General features: G+C 50.7%; 1 protein-coding gene across 1 annotated transcript in view; it reads left to right on the top strand.

The window, feature by feature from the left end:
- The window catches only part of pcm1 (pericentriolar material 1), a 36,986-nt gene extending 18,578 nt beyond the window's left edge, over positions 1 to 18,408 (top strand). The window contains exons 17-41 of the mRNA XM_080534636.1: positions 79 to 239; positions 346 to 537; positions 2,055 to 2,397; positions 2,619 to 2,693; positions 2,919 to 2,989; positions 3,158 to 3,342; positions 3,451 to 3,634; positions 3,957 to 4,252; positions 5,090 to 5,251; positions 5,712 to 5,768; positions 6,301 to 6,473; positions 6,704 to 6,841; positions 8,376 to 8,496; positions 10,029 to 10,241; positions 11,179 to 11,252; positions 11,445 to 11,579; positions 12,557 to 12,769; positions 12,958 to 13,017; positions 13,469 to 13,622; positions 13,914 to 14,059; positions 14,165 to 14,243; positions 14,491 to 14,720; positions 15,398 to 15,490; positions 17,481 to 17,604; positions 18,040 to 18,408. Coding sequence (XP_080390762.1) covers positions 79 to 239; positions 346 to 537; positions 2,055 to 2,397; positions 2,619 to 2,693; positions 2,919 to 2,989; positions 3,158 to 3,342; positions 3,451 to 3,634; positions 3,957 to 4,252; positions 5,090 to 5,251; positions 5,712 to 5,768; positions 6,301 to 6,473; positions 6,704 to 6,841; positions 8,376 to 8,496; positions 10,029 to 10,241; positions 11,179 to 11,252; positions 11,445 to 11,579; positions 12,557 to 12,769; positions 12,958 to 13,017; positions 13,469 to 13,622; positions 13,914 to 14,059; positions 14,165 to 14,243; positions 14,491 to 14,720; positions 15,398 to 15,490; positions 17,481 to 17,604; positions 18,040 to 18,065 — 3,705 coding nt within the window. The 3' untranslated portion in view covers positions 18,066 to 18,408. The remainder of the gene's footprint in view (positions 1 to 78; positions 240 to 345; positions 538 to 2,054; positions 2,398 to 2,618; positions 2,694 to 2,918; positions 2,990 to 3,157; positions 3,343 to 3,450; positions 3,635 to 3,956; positions 4,253 to 5,089; positions 5,252 to 5,711; positions 5,769 to 6,300; positions 6,474 to 6,703; positions 6,842 to 8,375; positions 8,497 to 10,028; positions 10,242 to 11,178; positions 11,253 to 11,444; positions 11,580 to 12,556; positions 12,770 to 12,957; positions 13,018 to 13,468; positions 13,623 to 13,913; positions 14,060 to 14,164; positions 14,244 to 14,490; positions 14,721 to 15,397; positions 15,491 to 17,480; positions 17,605 to 18,039) is intronic.
- Positions 18,409 to 18,810: the final 402 nt, after the last annotated feature.

Here is an 18,810-nt window from a genome sequence, read left to right as displayed (position 1 = left end):
TATAACATCTGGTTTCCCTGGGGGGTGTAGAGTTAAACCAGGTCCCCCTATAACATCTGTCCCCCCCCACCCCCCCAGCAGCTGTGGTGTGAGATGCGTCGCCACCAGATCCTGCGTGAGGAGCTGCGTCAGAGGAGGAAGCACCTGGAGTCCCTGATGGCAGAGCACCAGAGACGCAGCGGGGCCGGCGACTCCCCCGAGGGACACGCAGCCTCTCAGCCAATCAGCAGGGACGAGAGGTAAGGGAGGACCAAGTCCACACGCACGTATGACATTCTGGAAGAAGGGTAATTTTTGTGCTCACCGATTTTCTCTCTCTCTCTCTCTCTCTCTCTCCACCCTCAGAACCATGGCAACGTGGGGGGGCTCCACCCCCTGCCACCTGGACGAGGAGGAGGATGGGTACCTCTCTGAGGGGGGGGCGGAGGAGGAAGAGGAGGACGAGGAGGAGGAGGAGGGAGCAGAGTCCAGCTCCAGTGATGATATCTACACGTCCAGCAGGAACCAGCGATCCTACAGCAGGAAGACTCAGGCCAGGTCTGTCCCTTTCTCTAGAACCCTCTAGAACAGCGGTTCCCAACCTTTTTGGACTCACGGCCCACTTTACAAATCTCTACAGTATTCGCGGCCCACTCAGGCCTAGCGCACGAGCGCTCAAAACAACGCCGTAATTTCACCAAAAACTAGAGGGAGCGTGGCTAAAAAATAAATAGCAGTTAAACCATTAAAGCCGAGCGGCGATGTTTTATATAGCAGGTGATCAAATACCAAGATCGTAAATGTTGTATGTGTTCAATATTTACAACCAAACATCCTTATGTGTGTGGGCAACTCCCGACTCCCGACTAGGGTTGCCAGATGGGCTCGGGTTTTTTTTGGTGGAATTAGCGGTTTTAGACTGTGGTTAGGGTGGAAAATGTCAATCCCATCTGTTCGCGAGTCCGATTGTCACGGGGATGGAATGTAGCCAATCAAGAAGCGAGCTGACTTCTTCTGACACCACACACAATACGATCAAGGCTGTTCAATCCAAGATTTTGTATGTTTTTAAAATTAAAACTTTTTTTGTTACAAAAAAACTTCAATAAAATTTTTTTTTGCCCATGATTTGGCGGCCCACTTGCAGTACTCTCGCGGCCCATAGGTTGGGAACCGCTGCTCTAGAACACTCAGGCCAGGCCTGTCCCTCCTCTAGAACCCTCTAGAACACTCAGGCCAGGCCTGTCCCTCCTCTAGAACCCTCTAGAACACTCAGGCCAGGCCTGTCCCTCCTCTAGAACCCTCTAGAACACTCAGGCCAGGCCTGTCCCTCCTCTAGAACCCTCTAGAACACTCAGGCCAGGCCTGTCCCTCCTCTAGAACCCTCTAGAACACTCAGGCCAGGCCTGTCCCTCCTCTAGAACCCTCTAGAACACTCAGGCCAGGCCTGTCCCTCCTCTAGAACCCTCTAGAACACTCAGGCCAGGCCTGTCCCTCCTCTAGAACCCTCTAGAACACTCAGGCCAGGCCTGTCCCTCCTCTAGAACCCTCTAGAACACTCAGGCCAGGCCTGTCCCTCCTCTAGAACCCTCTAGAACACTCAGGCCAGGCCTGTCCCTCCTCTAGAACCCTCTAGAACACTCAGGCCAGGCCTGTCCCTCCTCTAGAACCCTCTAGAACACTCAGGCCAGGCCTGTCCCTCCTCTAGAACCCTCTAGAACACTCAGGCCAGGCCTGTCCCTCCTCTAGAACCCTCTAGAACACTCAGGCCAGGCCTGTCCCTCCTCTAGAACCCTCTAGAACACTCAGGCCAGGCCTGTCCCTCCTCTAGAACCCTCTAGAACACTCAGGCCAGGCCTGTCCCTCCTCTAGAACCCGGGAGCCAAGCTTCTACAACATGCTGTCTCTCCCCCACCATCTACTCCAATAACACCCTCCTTTTTCTCTCTCTCTCTCTCTCTCTCTCTCTCTCTCTCTCTCTCTCTCTCTCTCTCTCTCTCTCTCCCTCCCTCTCTCTCTCTTTTTCTCTCTCTCTCTCTCTGTTTCTTTCCCCCTCTCCGTCTCTGTCTGCTCAGTAATCTGAAGCCGCCCCAGCCTTTCTCATCAGAGAGTGGAGGACGGCCCTCGCCCCGCGCCAGAGCCAGGGCCAAACAACAACAACAACAACAACAACAGCAACAGCAACAGCAGCAGCATGCTCAGAGCCATGGTTGGGCTCAGGGGCAGGGTGGGGGTCAGGGGCAGGGTGGGGGTCAAGGGCAGGGGCAGGCCGGGGGGAGGCGTCAGGAGAACCTGCGCTGGGCGTCGGAGCTGTCCTTCTCCGAGGGCTCTCGCCACTGGCAGGACCAGGCCGGCACCCTGCAGAGACAGCTGGACTGCAGCACCAACATGTGTCACACTCTGATGCAGGACCAGCAGGTAGGAGACACACACTCACACACACACACACACACTCACACAAACACACACACGCAGGGCCTCGCTCACTTAGCATTCTACACCAGGTTCAAACGCATTACTAGTTCAAGGTAGCTTCGTACATATTGAATGTCCGTGGTCCGGCGCGTGACTGTGCTGTGATGTTTAACCCTGAAGAATGTATTACCCAGAAGTCCCCTCTCTCTCTCTCTGTCCTCCAGACTCTGTCCTACATGCTCCAGACCTTACTGACTAGTCCCTACAACATGATGCCCAACAACCTCTCCTCTCCACAGGTAGGACTCGCACACACACACACACACACACACACTGTACCTGGCATCTATAGAGATGTTCCTCTATGTGTACTGTGTTTAAAACAGTTTATGATAGAACTGGTGTATCTATATATTATTGTGGGGTGGTTTCCTTTTCAATGGTCAGTGTGTGGGTGGGGGTGTCGGTCAGTGTGTGGGTGGGGGTGTGCCATGTTTATGAATGGCCTCTCCCTCCACCCTCAGGTCCACCTCATCATGCACCAGCTGAGCCAGTGTTACACCCAGCTGGCCTGGCAGCAGACCAACGTCCAGAGGTACAACACACACCAACACACACCAACACACCCCAACAGCTTTGTGTGTAAGATATGTGTGTTAACGTCTCTGTCCTTTCTCTCTCTCTGTCTCTGTCTCTCTCTCTCTCTCTCTCTGTCTCTCTCTCTCTATCTCTCTCTCTCTCCCTCTCTCTCTCTCTGTCTCAGACTGAAGCAGGTGTTGAACGACCTGCTCCGTCAGCAGAGGCAGCAGAAGCCCCCCTCCTCCTCCTCCGGCCAGCTGCCCCCCCAGACCCAGGACCCCCCCACTGGCTCCCCCGCCTCCTCCAGCCTCTACCTGCCCTTCAACACCCTGCCTGGCCTCACAGCCCCCTTCTCCCCCCTCCCTCCTAGTACGACACACACACACACACAGTCTCCCTGACCAAGTTGTGATCTATTGTACCTCCCTCATGTCATCTTACCAATGCATACTTATCTCCCCCCCCTCTCTCTAGCAGGTTTTAACTTCAACCCCCTGTTCCCCCCGGTGATGGGGGAGTTCTGTCAGAGCGGGGGGGTCCAGACCAGCCCAGACCAGCAGCAGCAGCAGCACGTGGACCCCAACGCCACCTTCAAGACTGAGTACATGAGCTTCCCCCCGCCCCTGCAGCGCTCGCCGCTCAACACTACTGACAAACAACGGTAGCGCCTCAGAGAACTGTGTGTGTGTGCGTATGTGTGTGCGTGCATGCGAGTGTGTGTGTGCGTGTCTTTCTTCTACGCAGTTTGTTAAAATGGGGAGAGTGGCTGATTGAAGTGGACTCCCATGTGTGAGACAGGTTGTGCTCTGTCACGTATAGTTGTACCCCAATTTTGCCCCCAAATATCTCTCCAAAAGACCCTATACCTCACACCCATCTCTCTCTCTCTCTCTCTCTCTGTCTGTCTGTCTCTCTCTCTGTTGCTCTCTCTCTGTCTGTCTGTCTCTCTCTCTGTCTCTCACTCTCTGTCTCTCTCTCTCCAGACTCCCCCCCTCCCGCCTTCCCCACCAACCCACCCCTACGGACTGGGACAAAGAGCGCCGCCTCCCCCCCGAGGACTCCCCTCCTCCCCCCTCCTGCTCCCTCCCCCCGCCCCTCCCTCGGGGCTCCCAGGGCAGCCTCAGCAGCCTGCTGGACCCGGGGGATCCCACCACCGTCACCAGGACCTTCAGGCTGGGGCGCAAAGCCACGGCCCAGGCCTCTCTGGCCTCCCGGGACAAGACCCCCAACAGCAAGACCCGCAGACGCAGCAGGCCCAAGGCCCACAAGAACAACACAGGTACCTACACAGGCCAGACTTGAACATATTTGCTGAGGTTGCATCCCTAATGTAAACTGGGTTAGATACATAGATACAACTATAGATACTATAGATAAAACACTCACACACCTTTAGCATTGCAGTTCGGCTGTCCCTAGTTTATTCCCCCCCATCCAGGTATGTGTAAGAACATAGATACAACACTCACACACCTGTAAGATCATAGATACAACACTCACACACCTGTAAGACCATAGATACAACACTCACACACCTGTACACACCTACTGTAAGACCATAGATACAACACACACACCTGTACACACCTACTGTAAGACCATAGATACAACACTCACACACCTGTACACACCTACTGTAAGACCATAGATACAACACTCACACACCTGTACACACCTACTGTAAGAACATAGATACAACACTCACACACCTGTACACACCTACTGTAAGAACATAGATACAACACTCACACACCTGTACACACCTACTGTAAGAACATAGATACAACACTCACACACCTGTACACACCTACTGTAAGAACATAGATACAACACTCACACACCTGTACACACCTACTGTAAGAACATAGATACAACACTCACACACCTGTACACACCTACTGTAAGAACATAGATACAACACTCACACACCTGTACACACCTACTGTAAGACCATAGATACAACACTCACGCAAACTACACACGTAGTTTATCCCCGCCCCCCATCCAGGTATGTGCATGCTCCAGTCATTCATAAGTGTCCAGCCGTCTCGTCCATAGGGAGTTGACTATTGCAGTGTATTTCATGTTGTCATAATGTGTTCATGTGTTCATGCAGAAAGGGAGAGTGACAGTGTGTCGAGCAGTGCAGACTTTGTCCAGGAGAGGGCGCCACAGCCCCGCCACAGAGACCAGAACCAGAGTCTGCTGGACAAACTGACCCAGGAGAAACTGGACAGCAAGACCAAACCTGGCAACAAACCCAACGACCTGTCCTCCGGTATACACAGAAAACACACACTCACACTCACACACACACACACTCACACACACATTCACACACACTCTGTGCCTCCCTATCTCTCTCACACACATTCGCACACAATCTCACTGTGTGTGTCTCTCTTTCTTTCTCTCTCTCTCTCACACACACACACACACACACACAATGTGCCTTTCCATGAACTCACGAATGATGTACGTTTACCACCTTGTGTGAACCAGTGAAATCATTCTGCACTTAAAAGTGATTTGGTTAGGGTTAGACGTCACCAGTTATTGAAAGCACATAGTTTTGTTTCAGGAGCATGATACTTGTTGTGGTCATTATTGTATTAAAACATTGTTAACGTTGTTTTAATGTGTTTAAGTCCTCAACCCTTTGTAATGCGACCAGTTCGCGAACACACTTTTGATTTCCTTTGTCGTCACTTTTCTTTATTTTGTCCGTTTTCTCACAGCATATGCTTGGAGAACCCCATTCCTCTCTAACAGAATTGCATGCACTGAAGCACCAGGTAAACTGCCCCCCCCCCCCCCCCCCCCCATGCACCCCTATAGCATGCTCCTACTTGCCCTGGTTGAAACAGCCTGATCGCTACGTTCACCCTCCTCCTTCACTTCACACCTCAGTCTGGCCTTCCTCCTCAGGGACACTTTCGGAGCCTCGGGGCCGTGGCACAAAAGGATGACAAAAACTACAATCTGGGAAAAAACTAAACCACCGCCATGGTTCTGTAGAGCGATTGGTCGGGCTGTGTTCTGTTTTCCAAGGCCTCGTTCATCTGTTGGGAGGCCAGACAGAATGTGAACTATTTGCACTGATTGGTTCTACCAAAGCTACTAAACGACCCCCTTCATCATGTTAAAACAAGCCACCAGAACCACCTATCACTGTCCACTATTTGAGTATCTAGTTATTGTTCACAATTGTAGTTTAAATGTGTCATCTGCGCACCCCCATGCATGTACTCATTTTAACTGACTGAAACCTGTCTTTTTGCTTGACATAACTTATAGCTTATAGTTGTCTGCCTCTGCCCCTCCTAGATGCCAGTAGTGACTTCTCCCTGTTCGAGGCCCTGAGGGAGACCATCTACTCTGAGGTGGCCACGCTGATCTCTCAGAACGAGTCTCGCCCCCACTTCCTCATCGAGCTCTTCCACGAGCTGCAGCTGCTCAATACCGACTACCTACGCCAGAGGGCGCTCTACTCGCTGCAGGTAAACTTGTCCTCAAGCAAATTCTTCCACCGTCCCCCCCCCCCCATATACTAACTTCGTCTCAGATAGTGAAATGTTAAAAAACTGTTCAATGTACGAGCTGACCAAGAAAATGGTTCATGAGGTTCATACACACTTGTTGAGATGAGAGGAAAGGTTGAACTGTACCATCCTTGCTGTGAAGTGGTTGTACCTAACCCTGTCCCTCCCTCCCCCTGTGTGTCCTCCAGGACATCGTGACCAGGCACCTCACAGAGAAGAGTGCGGCTGAGGAGCAGGCCTTGTCCCTGGGCCCCATGGTCTGGGCTGCAGCCTCCGGCTCCCAGTCAGAACTCACCCCCAGTGAGAGTCTGATCACCAGCGACGCTGTGAGGGTCTTCCACTACTCTACCCACCCTCATCCTCTCCTTCCACTCCTCTACCCACCCTCATCCTCTCCTTCCACTCCTCTACCCACCCTCATCCTCTCCTTCCACTCCTCTACCCACCCTCATCCTCTCCCTCCACTCCTCTACCCACCCTCATCCTCTCCTTTCACTCCTCTACCCACCCTCATCCTCTCCTTCCACTCCTCTACCCTGCCTCATCCTCTCCTTCCATCATTCTCTCCTTCCACTCCTCTACTGACCCTCCTTCTCTCCTTCCATTACTCTTCCTAGTAGGGATGCACCGAACATTCGGCCACCGAATGTATTCGGCCGAATATCGCAAAATAAAGCACATTCGGTATTCGGCCGAATGTGTGAAAACACCGAATGTTTACCACCGAATAGTGGCCGTGTTTTGATGACGCAATACAATTAAATATAACTCTCAACAGGCGCGCGGCGCGAGGCGACGCGCTTTCAAAACTGGCTGCGTTCGTAAATTCACTCAGGAAATCCGATCAGCACTCGTGGAATGCCTCTCGTCCAATCAAATGACTCGGTTTCTCTATGACGTCGGGCCCAGTGTGCGCTCCAGCGCTCTCAGAGCGACTTTACGAACGCAACCTTACACTCATCTAGCTAGTTAGCTTAGCAGTCGTAGCTCAATTTAAAATTGGAGTGAGAAGCAGAGTTGTTGCCTTGTTGAAAACATATTCAGACTCCCAGCTGTTCTACACGAGTTTATGACATGCAGCTGTATCATGCGGTGGTTTCTATGCAAACCAGAGACTATAAAAACAAAATATATTCATTCTGAAATAACATGAACTATTATCCTTACACTCAGGTGGACTCAATTCAACTTGTTGAATGACTTGTTGAAGACATTTAGCATTTGACCTAATTTTAAGAGTGACAAATGGTCTGAATACTTATGTACATGAGGTATTTCTGTATTTACATTTTAATACATTTGCAAACATTAAAAAACGTTTTTACTTAGATTATGGGGTACTGTGTGTGGATTGATGGCAAATCTATTCAAAAATGTGAAAAAAGTGAAGGGGTCTAAATACTTTCTGAAGCCTATGTAGAGACAAATCATGAATATCATTAACTTGAACCCTGGAAAGCAGTAGAGATTAAATCCCACGATAATTAGTTATAATAAGTTATATATAAAAGTTCATTTTTTTCAATCTCAATTTCTTTCTTTGAGAAGCATGAATGAAAAGCAAAATGTATTTAGTTTATGCAATGATAAAATTAAAAACTGCCGATACACATTCGGTATTCGGCCAAGTGTTTCCTTAAATTCGGCTTCGGCCTCGGCCAAGAATTTTCATTTCGGTGCATCCCTACTTCCTAGTTGTCTGACATTATTCATCCTCTTCTAACAATTAAAGAAAATGAGGGGATGAAGGGCCGTTTAAGAGTTCTCCTCTGTTTCACTGAAGCGAAGCGCCGTCGTTCTGCGCGTGTGTGATGGCTTGACCTTTTGACCTCTCTCTCTCTCTCTCTCTCTCTCTCTCAGGAGGCCTCGGAGAAGAACGACAAGAACGTCTTGGCGGCGAAGAGACGCAATGACAGGATCTACATCGACAGCATCGCCTCCCCCTCCTCCAGCCTGGAGCCCTTCGCCAACGACGACCTGGGTACACACACACACCAGGGTTTCCGTTAACCGGTAATTACCGGTCTTTGTCCGGTAAAATTTGTTGAAGTCCGACAAATTGAAAACTCGTCGGACATAATGTCCGGTGAAAATAATTCCCTCTAAGCACAATTTGAATACAATTCGCTTTAGCGAATTGTATTCAAATTGGCTTCGGGCCACCATTTTCAGCTGAGCACCAAACACACACACACTCATACACACACAACACTGCCCGAGAGAGAAGGACCCGCCCCCTTTAGTTAGCCTATAGGCTATAGGCTAACTAAAGGGGGCGGGTCCTTCTCTCTCGGGCAGTGTTGTGTGTGTATGAGTGTGTGTGTGTGTGTTTGGTGCTCAGCTGAAAATGGTGTCCCGAAGCGGAGCGCCTTAACTTTATCGCACAATAACAAGGATAACAAACGAAATGGACAACATTTACACTAAGATGGAGACAAACTTCAGCGATATGATCTAACAGCCGGTCTTCAGGACGACATACAGACCCGTATTGTTTCTCAATAAACAGTTATGTTCTCCTCATTGTCATACTCCCGAGTCCGATTAAGTATGATTTGACAGGCAGCTAAACGAAATGCCTTCCCAACCAGCGAGACCTGGGGGGTATTCCATCAACATCGCTAAAAGAAAATCCAGGTTTAGTCTGACAAGTCTCGCGAGAGTTCCTAAAAATATCCAGGCATATTCTGATAGGTCTCGCGAGAGTTATCAAAAATAAGCCAGGATTTTCCTTTAGCGACATTGATGGAATACCCCCCTGGTTATAGAAATGACGTTGTTTTATTGATAAAAAAAAGGGTAAAACTGGAAAGAGAAAATAGAAAACTCACATTAATCCCAAACAATTTAACAAACTTCAGTTAACGTAATGTGGAGTCCGTTCATTGATCGATGCTGTCTGTTCAGTTCCCAGTGAGGCGCCCGTTCAGCGCTGGACATAATGGCATAGCGCGCATGCGAATCATGTTATATTATTATATATTATATAGCTCGCATCTAATCGTATCGGATGAGAAATAGACATTAAATGGCATATATAGGCCGCTACACAACAGTAATCACCGCGACAAACAGCTATATTATATTTTAATATGATGACCGGAATAATTCACGTTTGTCCGGTAAATCGAAATCTTCCCGGACACATGTCCGGCGGCAATTTTTTCTAACGGAAACCCTGACACACACACTCACACACACACTCACACACACACTCACACACACACACTCACACACACACTCACACACACACTCACACAATCACACACTCACACACACTCACACTCACACACACACACTCACACTCACACACACACACACACACACTCACTCACTCACACACACACACACACACACACACACACACACACTCACACACATACACACTCACTCACTCACACACACACACACACACACACACACACACACACACTAGTGACCCCCACCACTCCCTCTCTCGCTGTTGTTTATTCTTTTCCTTCTCTCCCTCCCCCCCTCCCTCCATGCTGTCAGGTAACACAGTGATCCACATAGACCAGGCCCTGGCCAGGATAAGAGTGTACGAGCGTATGAAGCTCCAGGCTGAGGAGTTTAGCCCCTGCAGCGCCGCCCCCACCCCTAGCTCTGCTTCCTCCACCCCCCTGGCTGCTGCCGCCTCTGAGGCCTTTAACGCTGCCGAGGCCTCCTTCACCTCCTTCACCAGCACCGCCGCTCTGCTGCTGCAAGGTACATCTACATGTTACACCTGGACCAGCTAGCACACGCTTTTCTGATCCAAAACAACCACTTACGGTTAGAGATTACAGGGATAGTGTCTCCCTGGAGTCACTTTGGTCTGAGTGCCTTACTTTACTCAAGGGCACACTAGTGGGTGGGATTTGAACTCGTGACCTTCTGATCACCAGTCCAACTCACTATCCACTAGGCCCAGAGGAGGGGAAGGATAGTCTGTTGAAAAGGGGGAAGAAGAAAAGGGAGAAAAAGAGGACCGCTGCCTACCCATTGCTCTGTCTGGCCAACGCTACCCACCAACACCACTCTGTCTGTGTCCTTCTGTCTCTGTCTCTCTCTGTCTCTTTCTCTCTCTCTCTGTCTCTCTCTGTCTCTCACTCTCTCTGTCTCTCACTCTCTCTCTCTGTCTCTCACTCTCTCTGTCTCTCACTCTCTCTCTGTCTCTCTCTCACTCTTACTCTCTGTCTCTCTCTCACTCTCTCTCCCTCTGTCTCTCACTCTCTCTCTGTCTCTCACTCTCACTCTCTCTGTCTCTCACTCTCACTCTCTGTCTCTCTCTGTCTCTCTCTCTCTCTGTCTGTCTCTCTCTCTCTGTCCTTTTCATCTTGATGCGTTGTATTGGATGGAATACAAATTCTGAAAAGGGAACTGAATGACAGCGCCATGATGGGATGTTTGAAGGGAATGTTTGCCATTTGACCCCTGTGGGATTCCCACTATACCAACCTGTAGAGCTGATGTTGTTTAATTTGAATTGTGTGTGTGTGTGTGTGTGTGTCTGTGTCTGTGTGTGTGTGGGTGGGCTGTGTGTGTGTGTGTGTGTGTGTGTGTGTGTGTGTGTGTGTGTGTGTGTGTGTGTGTGTGTGTGTCTGTCTGTGTGTGTGTGTGTGTCTGTCTGTCTGTCTGTGTGTGTGTGTGTGTGTCCGTCCAGGTGCGGTCGCCTGCCACCAGGTGGACACCCAGCAGATCAAAGCCATCATGACGGAGCTCATCCCGTTCCTCAAGGTAGGACATCCCCCTCGCCCCCCCCAGGCCACCTAACCCTGTAGGTGTCCCTGGATGTGACGGCCCTCTCATGGGGAGTGGGGGGGGGGCTGCTGTAACTACAACGTTTCCCACTAATCACCCCCAATGTACTGACCAAAGCCACACGTCATGAAAGACTAAAACATCTCTCTCCTTCCCCTCCCTCCCCAGGAGAACATAGAGGAGGTGTGCTCCTACCAGCTGTTGACGTCAGTGAGGCGGATGGTCCTGACCCTGACCCAGCAGAACCACGAGAGCAAGGAGTTCGTCCGCTTCTTCCACCGCCAATTGGGCGGCATGCTGCAGGTACAAGGTCTCCCACCCCCTGACCCAGGGTCTACCACCCCCAGGTACAGGGGTCTACTACCACCCCCAGATACAGGGTCTACCACCCCCAGGTACAGGGTCTACCACCCCCAGGTACAGGGTCTCCCACCCCCAGGTACAGGGTCTACCACCCCCAGGTACAGGGTCTCCCACCCCCAGGTACAGGGTCTCCCACCCCCAGGTACAGGGTCTCCCACCCCCAGGTACAGGGTCTACCACCCCCAGGTACAGGGTCTACCACCCCCAGGTACAGGGTCTCCCACCCCCAGGTACAGGGTCTCCCACCCCCAGGTACAGGGTCTCCCACCCCCAGGTGCAGGGTCTACTACCACCCCCAGGTACAGGGTCTCCCACCCCCAGGTACAGGGTCTACTACCACCCCCAGGTACAGGGTCTCCCACCCCCAGGTACAGGGTCTCCCACCCCCAGGTGCAGGGTCTACTACCACCCCCAGGTACAGGGTCTCCCACCCCCAGGTACAGGGTCTACCACCCCCAGGTGCAGGGTCTACCACCCCCAGGTACAGGGTCTCCCACCCCCAGGTACAGGGTCTCCCACCCCCAGGTGCAGGGTCTACTACCACCCCCAGGTACAGGGTCTCCCACCCCCAGGTACAGGGTCTCCCACCCCCAGGTACAGGGTCTACCACCCCCAGGTACAAGGTCTACCACCCCCAGGTACAGGGTCTCCCACCCCCAGCTGGGAGGCTGACAGGGTGGAAGCCCTACAGCCAGGCAGATACACACAGCACTCGCAGTACAGATGTGAAACAGCAGTTATCGGCAGTAGTCGACTTTTCGTGTTTTCTTTCTCTCTCTCTCTCTCTGTCCCCCCCTCTCTCTCTCTCTCTCTCTCTGTCGCTGCCCCCCCCCCCCCCCTCTCTCTCTCTCTCTCTCTCTCTCTCTGTGTTTGTATGTGTGTATTGTGCAGAGTAATATGACCCCCCCCCCCCCCAGGACTCTCTGAGTAAGTTTACGGGGCGTACCCTGAAGGACTGTGGAGAGGACCTGCTGGTGGCGATCTCTGAGATCCTGTTCAACGAGCTGGCCTTCTTCAGGCTGATGCAGGACCTGGACAGCAGCCGGGGCCCCGCTAGCACCTCCGCTAATGCCTCCGCTAACACCAGACACAGGAAGAGGAGCCCGGCCCAGCACACACACACCCCCGAGGTAGGAGCCTGTTAGCACACACACACCCCCGAGGTAGGAGCCCGTTAGCACACACACACCCCCGAGGTAGGAGCCTGTTAGCACGTCATTCATCAAAGACCCCAAATGAAGCTCTGGAAGGAGAAGAGTGTGTGCGCTGATGGATTGGCGTTATGTAACATGGTTCTCTTCACTCCCCCCCCCTCCAGGACAAGAAGTCCACAGAAGGTGAAAAGTCCTTTTCTCCGGCGTATCCTGACGAGGACAAAGTAAGGAGCGTTCAGGTGGTTCACAGGGGAAGTGTGTGTGTCTGTCACACCTGGGTGGTTCACAGGGGAAGTGTGTGTGTCTGTCACACCTGGGTGGTTCACAGGGGAAGTGTGTGTGTCTGTCACACCTGGGTGGTTCACAGGGGAAGTGTGTGTGTCTGTCACACCTGGGTGGTTCACAGGGGAAGTGTGTGTGTCTGTCACACCTGGGTGGGAACGGCGTCGTAGCTCTGATCTTTTCCCCAATGCCTTTCCCTCAGCTGCAGTGTCTGAACATCGGATTCAAATCAACCTTTTATTTAAAACACTTTAAAAACATGCCTGCACAATTCACAAAGGAGGAAAATGGACGCACTTCAAGGGAATGGGATGTAGCTTTAGAGCACAGTAGGAACATCTGTAGAAACATCTGGGTACATGTTACCATGACAACGTTGTCTCTGTGTTTGAGGACCAGGATGAGATGGAGCAGCTGGGACAGACTCTCCTCCCAGACGGAGGGCAGCACGCAGACAGGAAGGACAGCAGGAGCAGCCACGCCTCCGAGGAGGAAGAGGAGGAGGAGGAAGAAGAGGAAGATGAAGAGGGCCTTCCTCTATCCATCAGTGAGTCAGTCCTCTTGTTGAAGTCAAAAGGCCGTGGCTGCTTTAACAACTGGCCCCTGAACGTTCACACGTTCATATCTAGTACCTTCTCAAAGACATCTGATGTGGAATGCACGGCAACCCTTACTTATTGGTGTGTGTGTGTCTGTGTGTGTGTGTGTGTGTGTGTCTGTCTGTGTGTCTGTCTGTGTGTGTGTGTGTCTGTGTGTGTGTCTGTGTGTGTCTGTGTCTGTGTGTGTGTCTGTGTCTGTGTCTGTGTCTGTCTGTGTGTGTGTATTCCTCCTCCCCCAGGCCTGTCCAAGGCGGAGACGCAGGCCCTGACCAACTACGGCAGCGGGGAGGATGAGAACGAGGTGGAGGAGATGGAGGAGTTTGAGGCCACGCCCGCCGACGTCCAGACCTCCCTGCAGGCCAGCAACGACCCGGGAGAGCAGCAGGTCAGGGCAGCGCACACACACACACACACACACACTTTAAAGCCTGTATTTATTATCTCGTATTACACCCGTAGAGTTGAATGTGTTGTTTGGATTTAATTCCAGGGGGTCACCGGGGCGCCGCCCAACGGGAGCAGAGAAACCAAGTCAGACCAGGACCAGGAGAGCTCAGAGAGCAACGATGGTGAGACGCACCTCCCTGGACGCTGGGATGGAGGCCTGCTGCGCCTGCTGCCTGCCGCGCCTGTCCCATAGTCTAATAACCTCTGTTCTGTCTCCCTCTCTGCTCTCTCACCTTTTTGTCTCCCCTCTTCCCTCCCTCCTACCTTCTCCCCTCCTCCTCCTCCTTCTCCCTTCTCCCCTCCTCCTCCTCCCTTCTCCCCTTCTCCTTCTCCCCTTCTCTCCTCCCTTCTCCCCCCTCCCCCCCGTAGTGAAGAGCAGTAAGTCAGAGTCCATCGAGGTGGTGGACTCCCCGGAGGAGGAGAGGGAGGGGGGAGAGGGAGAGGGAGAGGGCGAGCAGCGCGGCGGTCCCGAGGGGGAGGGGGAGACAGGAGCGGCCTCGGCCCCCGCCCCCCTCAACACCACCACCACCCCCCAGGACGGCTCCCAGAGGTCCACCAGCAGCCCCGACACAGAGTCCCCTGTCATGATCAACGTGGATGTAAGACTCCTGTACATACCACGCACTTCTACACTCCACTACCTGTACATACCACCACTACATACTACGCACTTCTACACTCCACTACCTGTACATACCACCACTACATACCACGCACTTCTACACTCCACTACCTGTACATACCACCACTACATACTACACACTTCTACACTCCACTACCTGTACATACCACCACTACATACTACGCACTTCTGCACTCCACTACCTGTACATACCACCACTACATACTACACACTTCTACACTCCACTACCTGTACATACCACCACTACATACTACACACTTCTACACTCCACTACCTGTACATACCACGCACTTCTGCACTCCACTACCTGTACACTACCACCACTACATACTACACACTTCTACACTCCACTACCTGTACATACCACCACTACATACTACACACTTCTACACTCCACTACCTGTACATACCACGCACTTCTGCACTCCACTACCTGTACACTACCACCACTACATACTACACACTTCTACACTCCACTACCACCACTACATACTACACACTTCTACACTCCACTACATACTACACACTTCTGGAATCTGGCACCACTACATCTGAGCTCCTGCCGAGCCCCCTGCACATGCAGCTGTTAGTCTCATGCTTGTCCACTCACTGTAGCTGTGCTGGTTCCCTCAGGAGGTGGGCTCTGGCAACACCAGCCAGAGGTCTGACGAGGAGGACTTTGTCAAGGTGGAGGACCTTCCTCTCCAGCTCAAAGTCATGCATCAGGTACCCAGCTCCCATCACAACCACTCCCTCACCTGTCGTCTGGAGACATGCAACAGTTATATGAGAGAGTGTGTGTGTGTGTATGTCAGGGTTTCCGTTAGAAAAAATTGCCGCCGGACATCGTGTCCGGGAAGATTTCGATTTACCGGACAAACGTGATATATTCCGGTCATCATATTCAAATATAATAAAAAAATAAAAAAAAATAAATAATATTAAAAAAAATCTCAAATCTAATATAGCTGTTTGTCGCGGTGATTACTGTTGTGTAGCGGCCTATATATGCCATTTAATGTCTATTTCTCATCCGATACGATTAGATGCGAGCTATATAATATATAATAATATAACATGATTCGCATGCGCGCTATGCCATTATGTCCAGCGCTGAACGGGCGCCTCACTGGGAACTGAACAGACAGCATCGATCAATGAACGGACTCCACATTACGTTAACTGAAGTTTGTTAAATTGTTTGGGATTAATGTGAGTTTTCTATTTTCTCTTTCCAGTTTTACCCTTTTTTTATCAATAAAACAACGTCATTTCTATAACCAGGTCTCGCTGGTTGGGAAGGCATTTCGTTTAGCTGCCTGTCAAATCATACTTAATCGGACTCGGGAGTATGACAATGAGGAGAACATAACTGTTTATTGAGAAACAATAGGCAGGCTGGGATACGTATATAAAGAAATACCACAATGTCTAGATGTATAACATTTTATTGAACAGTGCAAGCATGTAGGCTTCTGGCGTGACATCGTACCCCTAACGTTCTTAGGGCTTGTTTGAAAAGCTTAGACTGAAAGTTAGTGCCCTGGTCAGATTGTATAACAAGAGGAAGACCGAATGTGGAAAAAAACGTTGTTAAAGCTTTCACCACTGAGCTGGCTGATATGTTACGCAACGGAACAGCTTCGGGAAAACGAGTAGCAGCGCACATAATAGTGAGCAAATACTGACTTCCACTTTTAGTCCTAGGCAAAGGTCCAACACAATCAATTATTACACGTTCAAATGGCTCCCCTATAGCAGGAATGGGATGCAATGGTGCGGGTGGAATGGATTGATTAGGCTTACCCGCCATCTGACAAGTATGGCAACAGCGGCAGACGGCAGTGCTTGGCAACATCCGCCTTCAGTCCGGGCCAAAAGAAATGTTTCAATATCAGCTGATAAGTTTTAGTTATACCTAAATGTCCTGACCACTGGCTCTCATGTGCTACAGATAACACCTGTTGTCTATAACCCACAGGCACAACCACTTGTTTTACAGTATTCCACTCACAACCATTTGCATTAGGAGGAGACCATTTACGCATTAATATCCCATCGTTAAGGAAATAAACTACGTTGCCCCCTATTTCAGATTCCTCACTAGCTGCATGTAAAAAACATTTGTTTAATGACTGATCAGCTACTTGAGCGACACGCAATCGCTCGCCGGTTACAGGCAGAGATAGGCTGTCAGCGGATGGTATGGTAGGACTCGGGGAGGATGGTAACTCTACCACTTTCTCCCTGGGAGAAGCTGAAACAATCGGGTTCTCATCCCTTTCAGAAAAGGCTTGCATAATCACACTATCACAGAGAGAAACATCGCTATCCTCCTCTCTGCCTCGACTCGATTGTGCACGAGTTATAGCGCACACCGGAAACAACCGCTGTTTCGCATAGGCAGCCTACACATTAGGAGTCATCATCATGCCGGTGTCAAATCATATCATAATAAAAGAAATACATAGCCTATATATTCGTCTTTTTTAAAATAGAAGGAATCAGAATGTGAACTTTGGCGAATTGTATTCAAATTGTGCTTAGAGGGAATTATTTTCACCGGACATTTATGTCCGACGAGTTTTCAATTTGTCGGACTTCAACAAATTTTACCGGACAAAGACCGGTAATTACCGGTTAACGGAAACCCTGGTGTATGTATGTGTGTATTTATGTGTGTGTGTGTGTGTGTGTGTGTGTGTGTGTTGTACAGGAGGAGCTCCAGAAGCGTATTGTGGAGGAGCAGCAGAACAACAACCTCTCCTCTGAGATCCTGAATGGAAACCCTGAGAGTCTGACTGGCCTGGTGGGCCACGCGCACACACTCAAAGAGCCTGGTAGGATGTCATTAACCTCCATGTATATACACTCAGAGACACAGTCATTAACCTCCATGTATATACACTCAGAGACACAGTCATTAACCTACATACACTCAGAGTCTGGTAGGTCTGGATGTGATTAACCTACATGTGTATACAGGTTGTTACGGCTTGTTCTGCACTTTTTGCTGAATCACATGGGCCCACTGCGTAACTTCCCTTGTGGGCTTTTTCAACAAAGGCAACATTGGAGAAGCATGCTCAGGGAGAGGTGCAGAGAATGTGTTCTGTTCTATCAGGCTGTGCTGTCCCAGACTGACCTGCCTCATCTTGTTTTTATCCTCTCCTCCTCCTCTTCCCCTTCTCCCTCCTCCTCCTCTTCCCCCTCTCCCTCCTCCCCCTCCTCTTCCCCCTCTCCCTCCTCCCCCTCCTCCTCCTCCTCTCTCCCAGAAACCATAGGAGCTCAGAGTGCATGAAGAGCGTCTCGTTTGAGGTGTTGTTGTTCAACGACCAGCGTCTGACGTGAACACCGCAGCAGCAACAACAACAACAACAAGCGGACGTCATGACAACAGTACCAGAAGCCACGTCCCGGGTTCTCATTGGTCCGTCTCAGAAGGCTCTACAGTAGCAATGGCTGGCAGGGGGAAGTGTACCAGGGAGGTACCAGTGACCGCTTAGCTCCAAGAAACACACAGTTCTAAAACAACAGAAACTGTCAAACTTAATCAACCCTTGTTGTTATGTTGATTCCTGAATGTGTTGTATGATCTATTGCTGATTTCTGGGGGTTTAGGGTGGGGTGGGGGGGGGGGTCTCGACGCTGCTGTGTTATCAATAAACTTGTTGCGAACGTTGGTTTGAATCGAGTCGAGTACAAACGACTGTTAAGAATGGCCTTAGTCCTGTTGTTCCGGTTATGGATGGGATCAGTTTGGGAATTGGTTTTGTCATTTTTAATCGTTTTATTTTTGTTTTTCTAGTTTTGCCTTATTCCCCCCTGCGGCTCCTACGCTTTCCCTGCACTTGACCTTTTGAACTCTAAAAAACTCCAGTACTACGATAGAACGACTACGGTAGAACTACAAAACATGTTTAGGGCTGCCGGTGATGTCTGCGTCACCTTTGGCTGCTAGACCAAGGCCCTGTCCAGAAACAACCCCACCTAGACTCTGCCCCAGATACTAGCGTAGATGTGAAAGGCCTGGGCGGGTGGAAGTG

This window comes from Nansenia antarctica (genome assembly GCF_963989245.1).
Source record: "Nansenia antarctica genome assembly, chromosome: 6".
NCBI classification, from domain to species: domain Eukaryota; kingdom Metazoa; phylum Chordata; class Actinopteri; order Argentiniformes; family Microstomatidae; genus Nansenia; species Nansenia antarctica.
The sequence above is the reverse complement of the archived record's forward strand: the minus strand, read 5'-3'. Positions and strand labels throughout refer to the sequence as shown.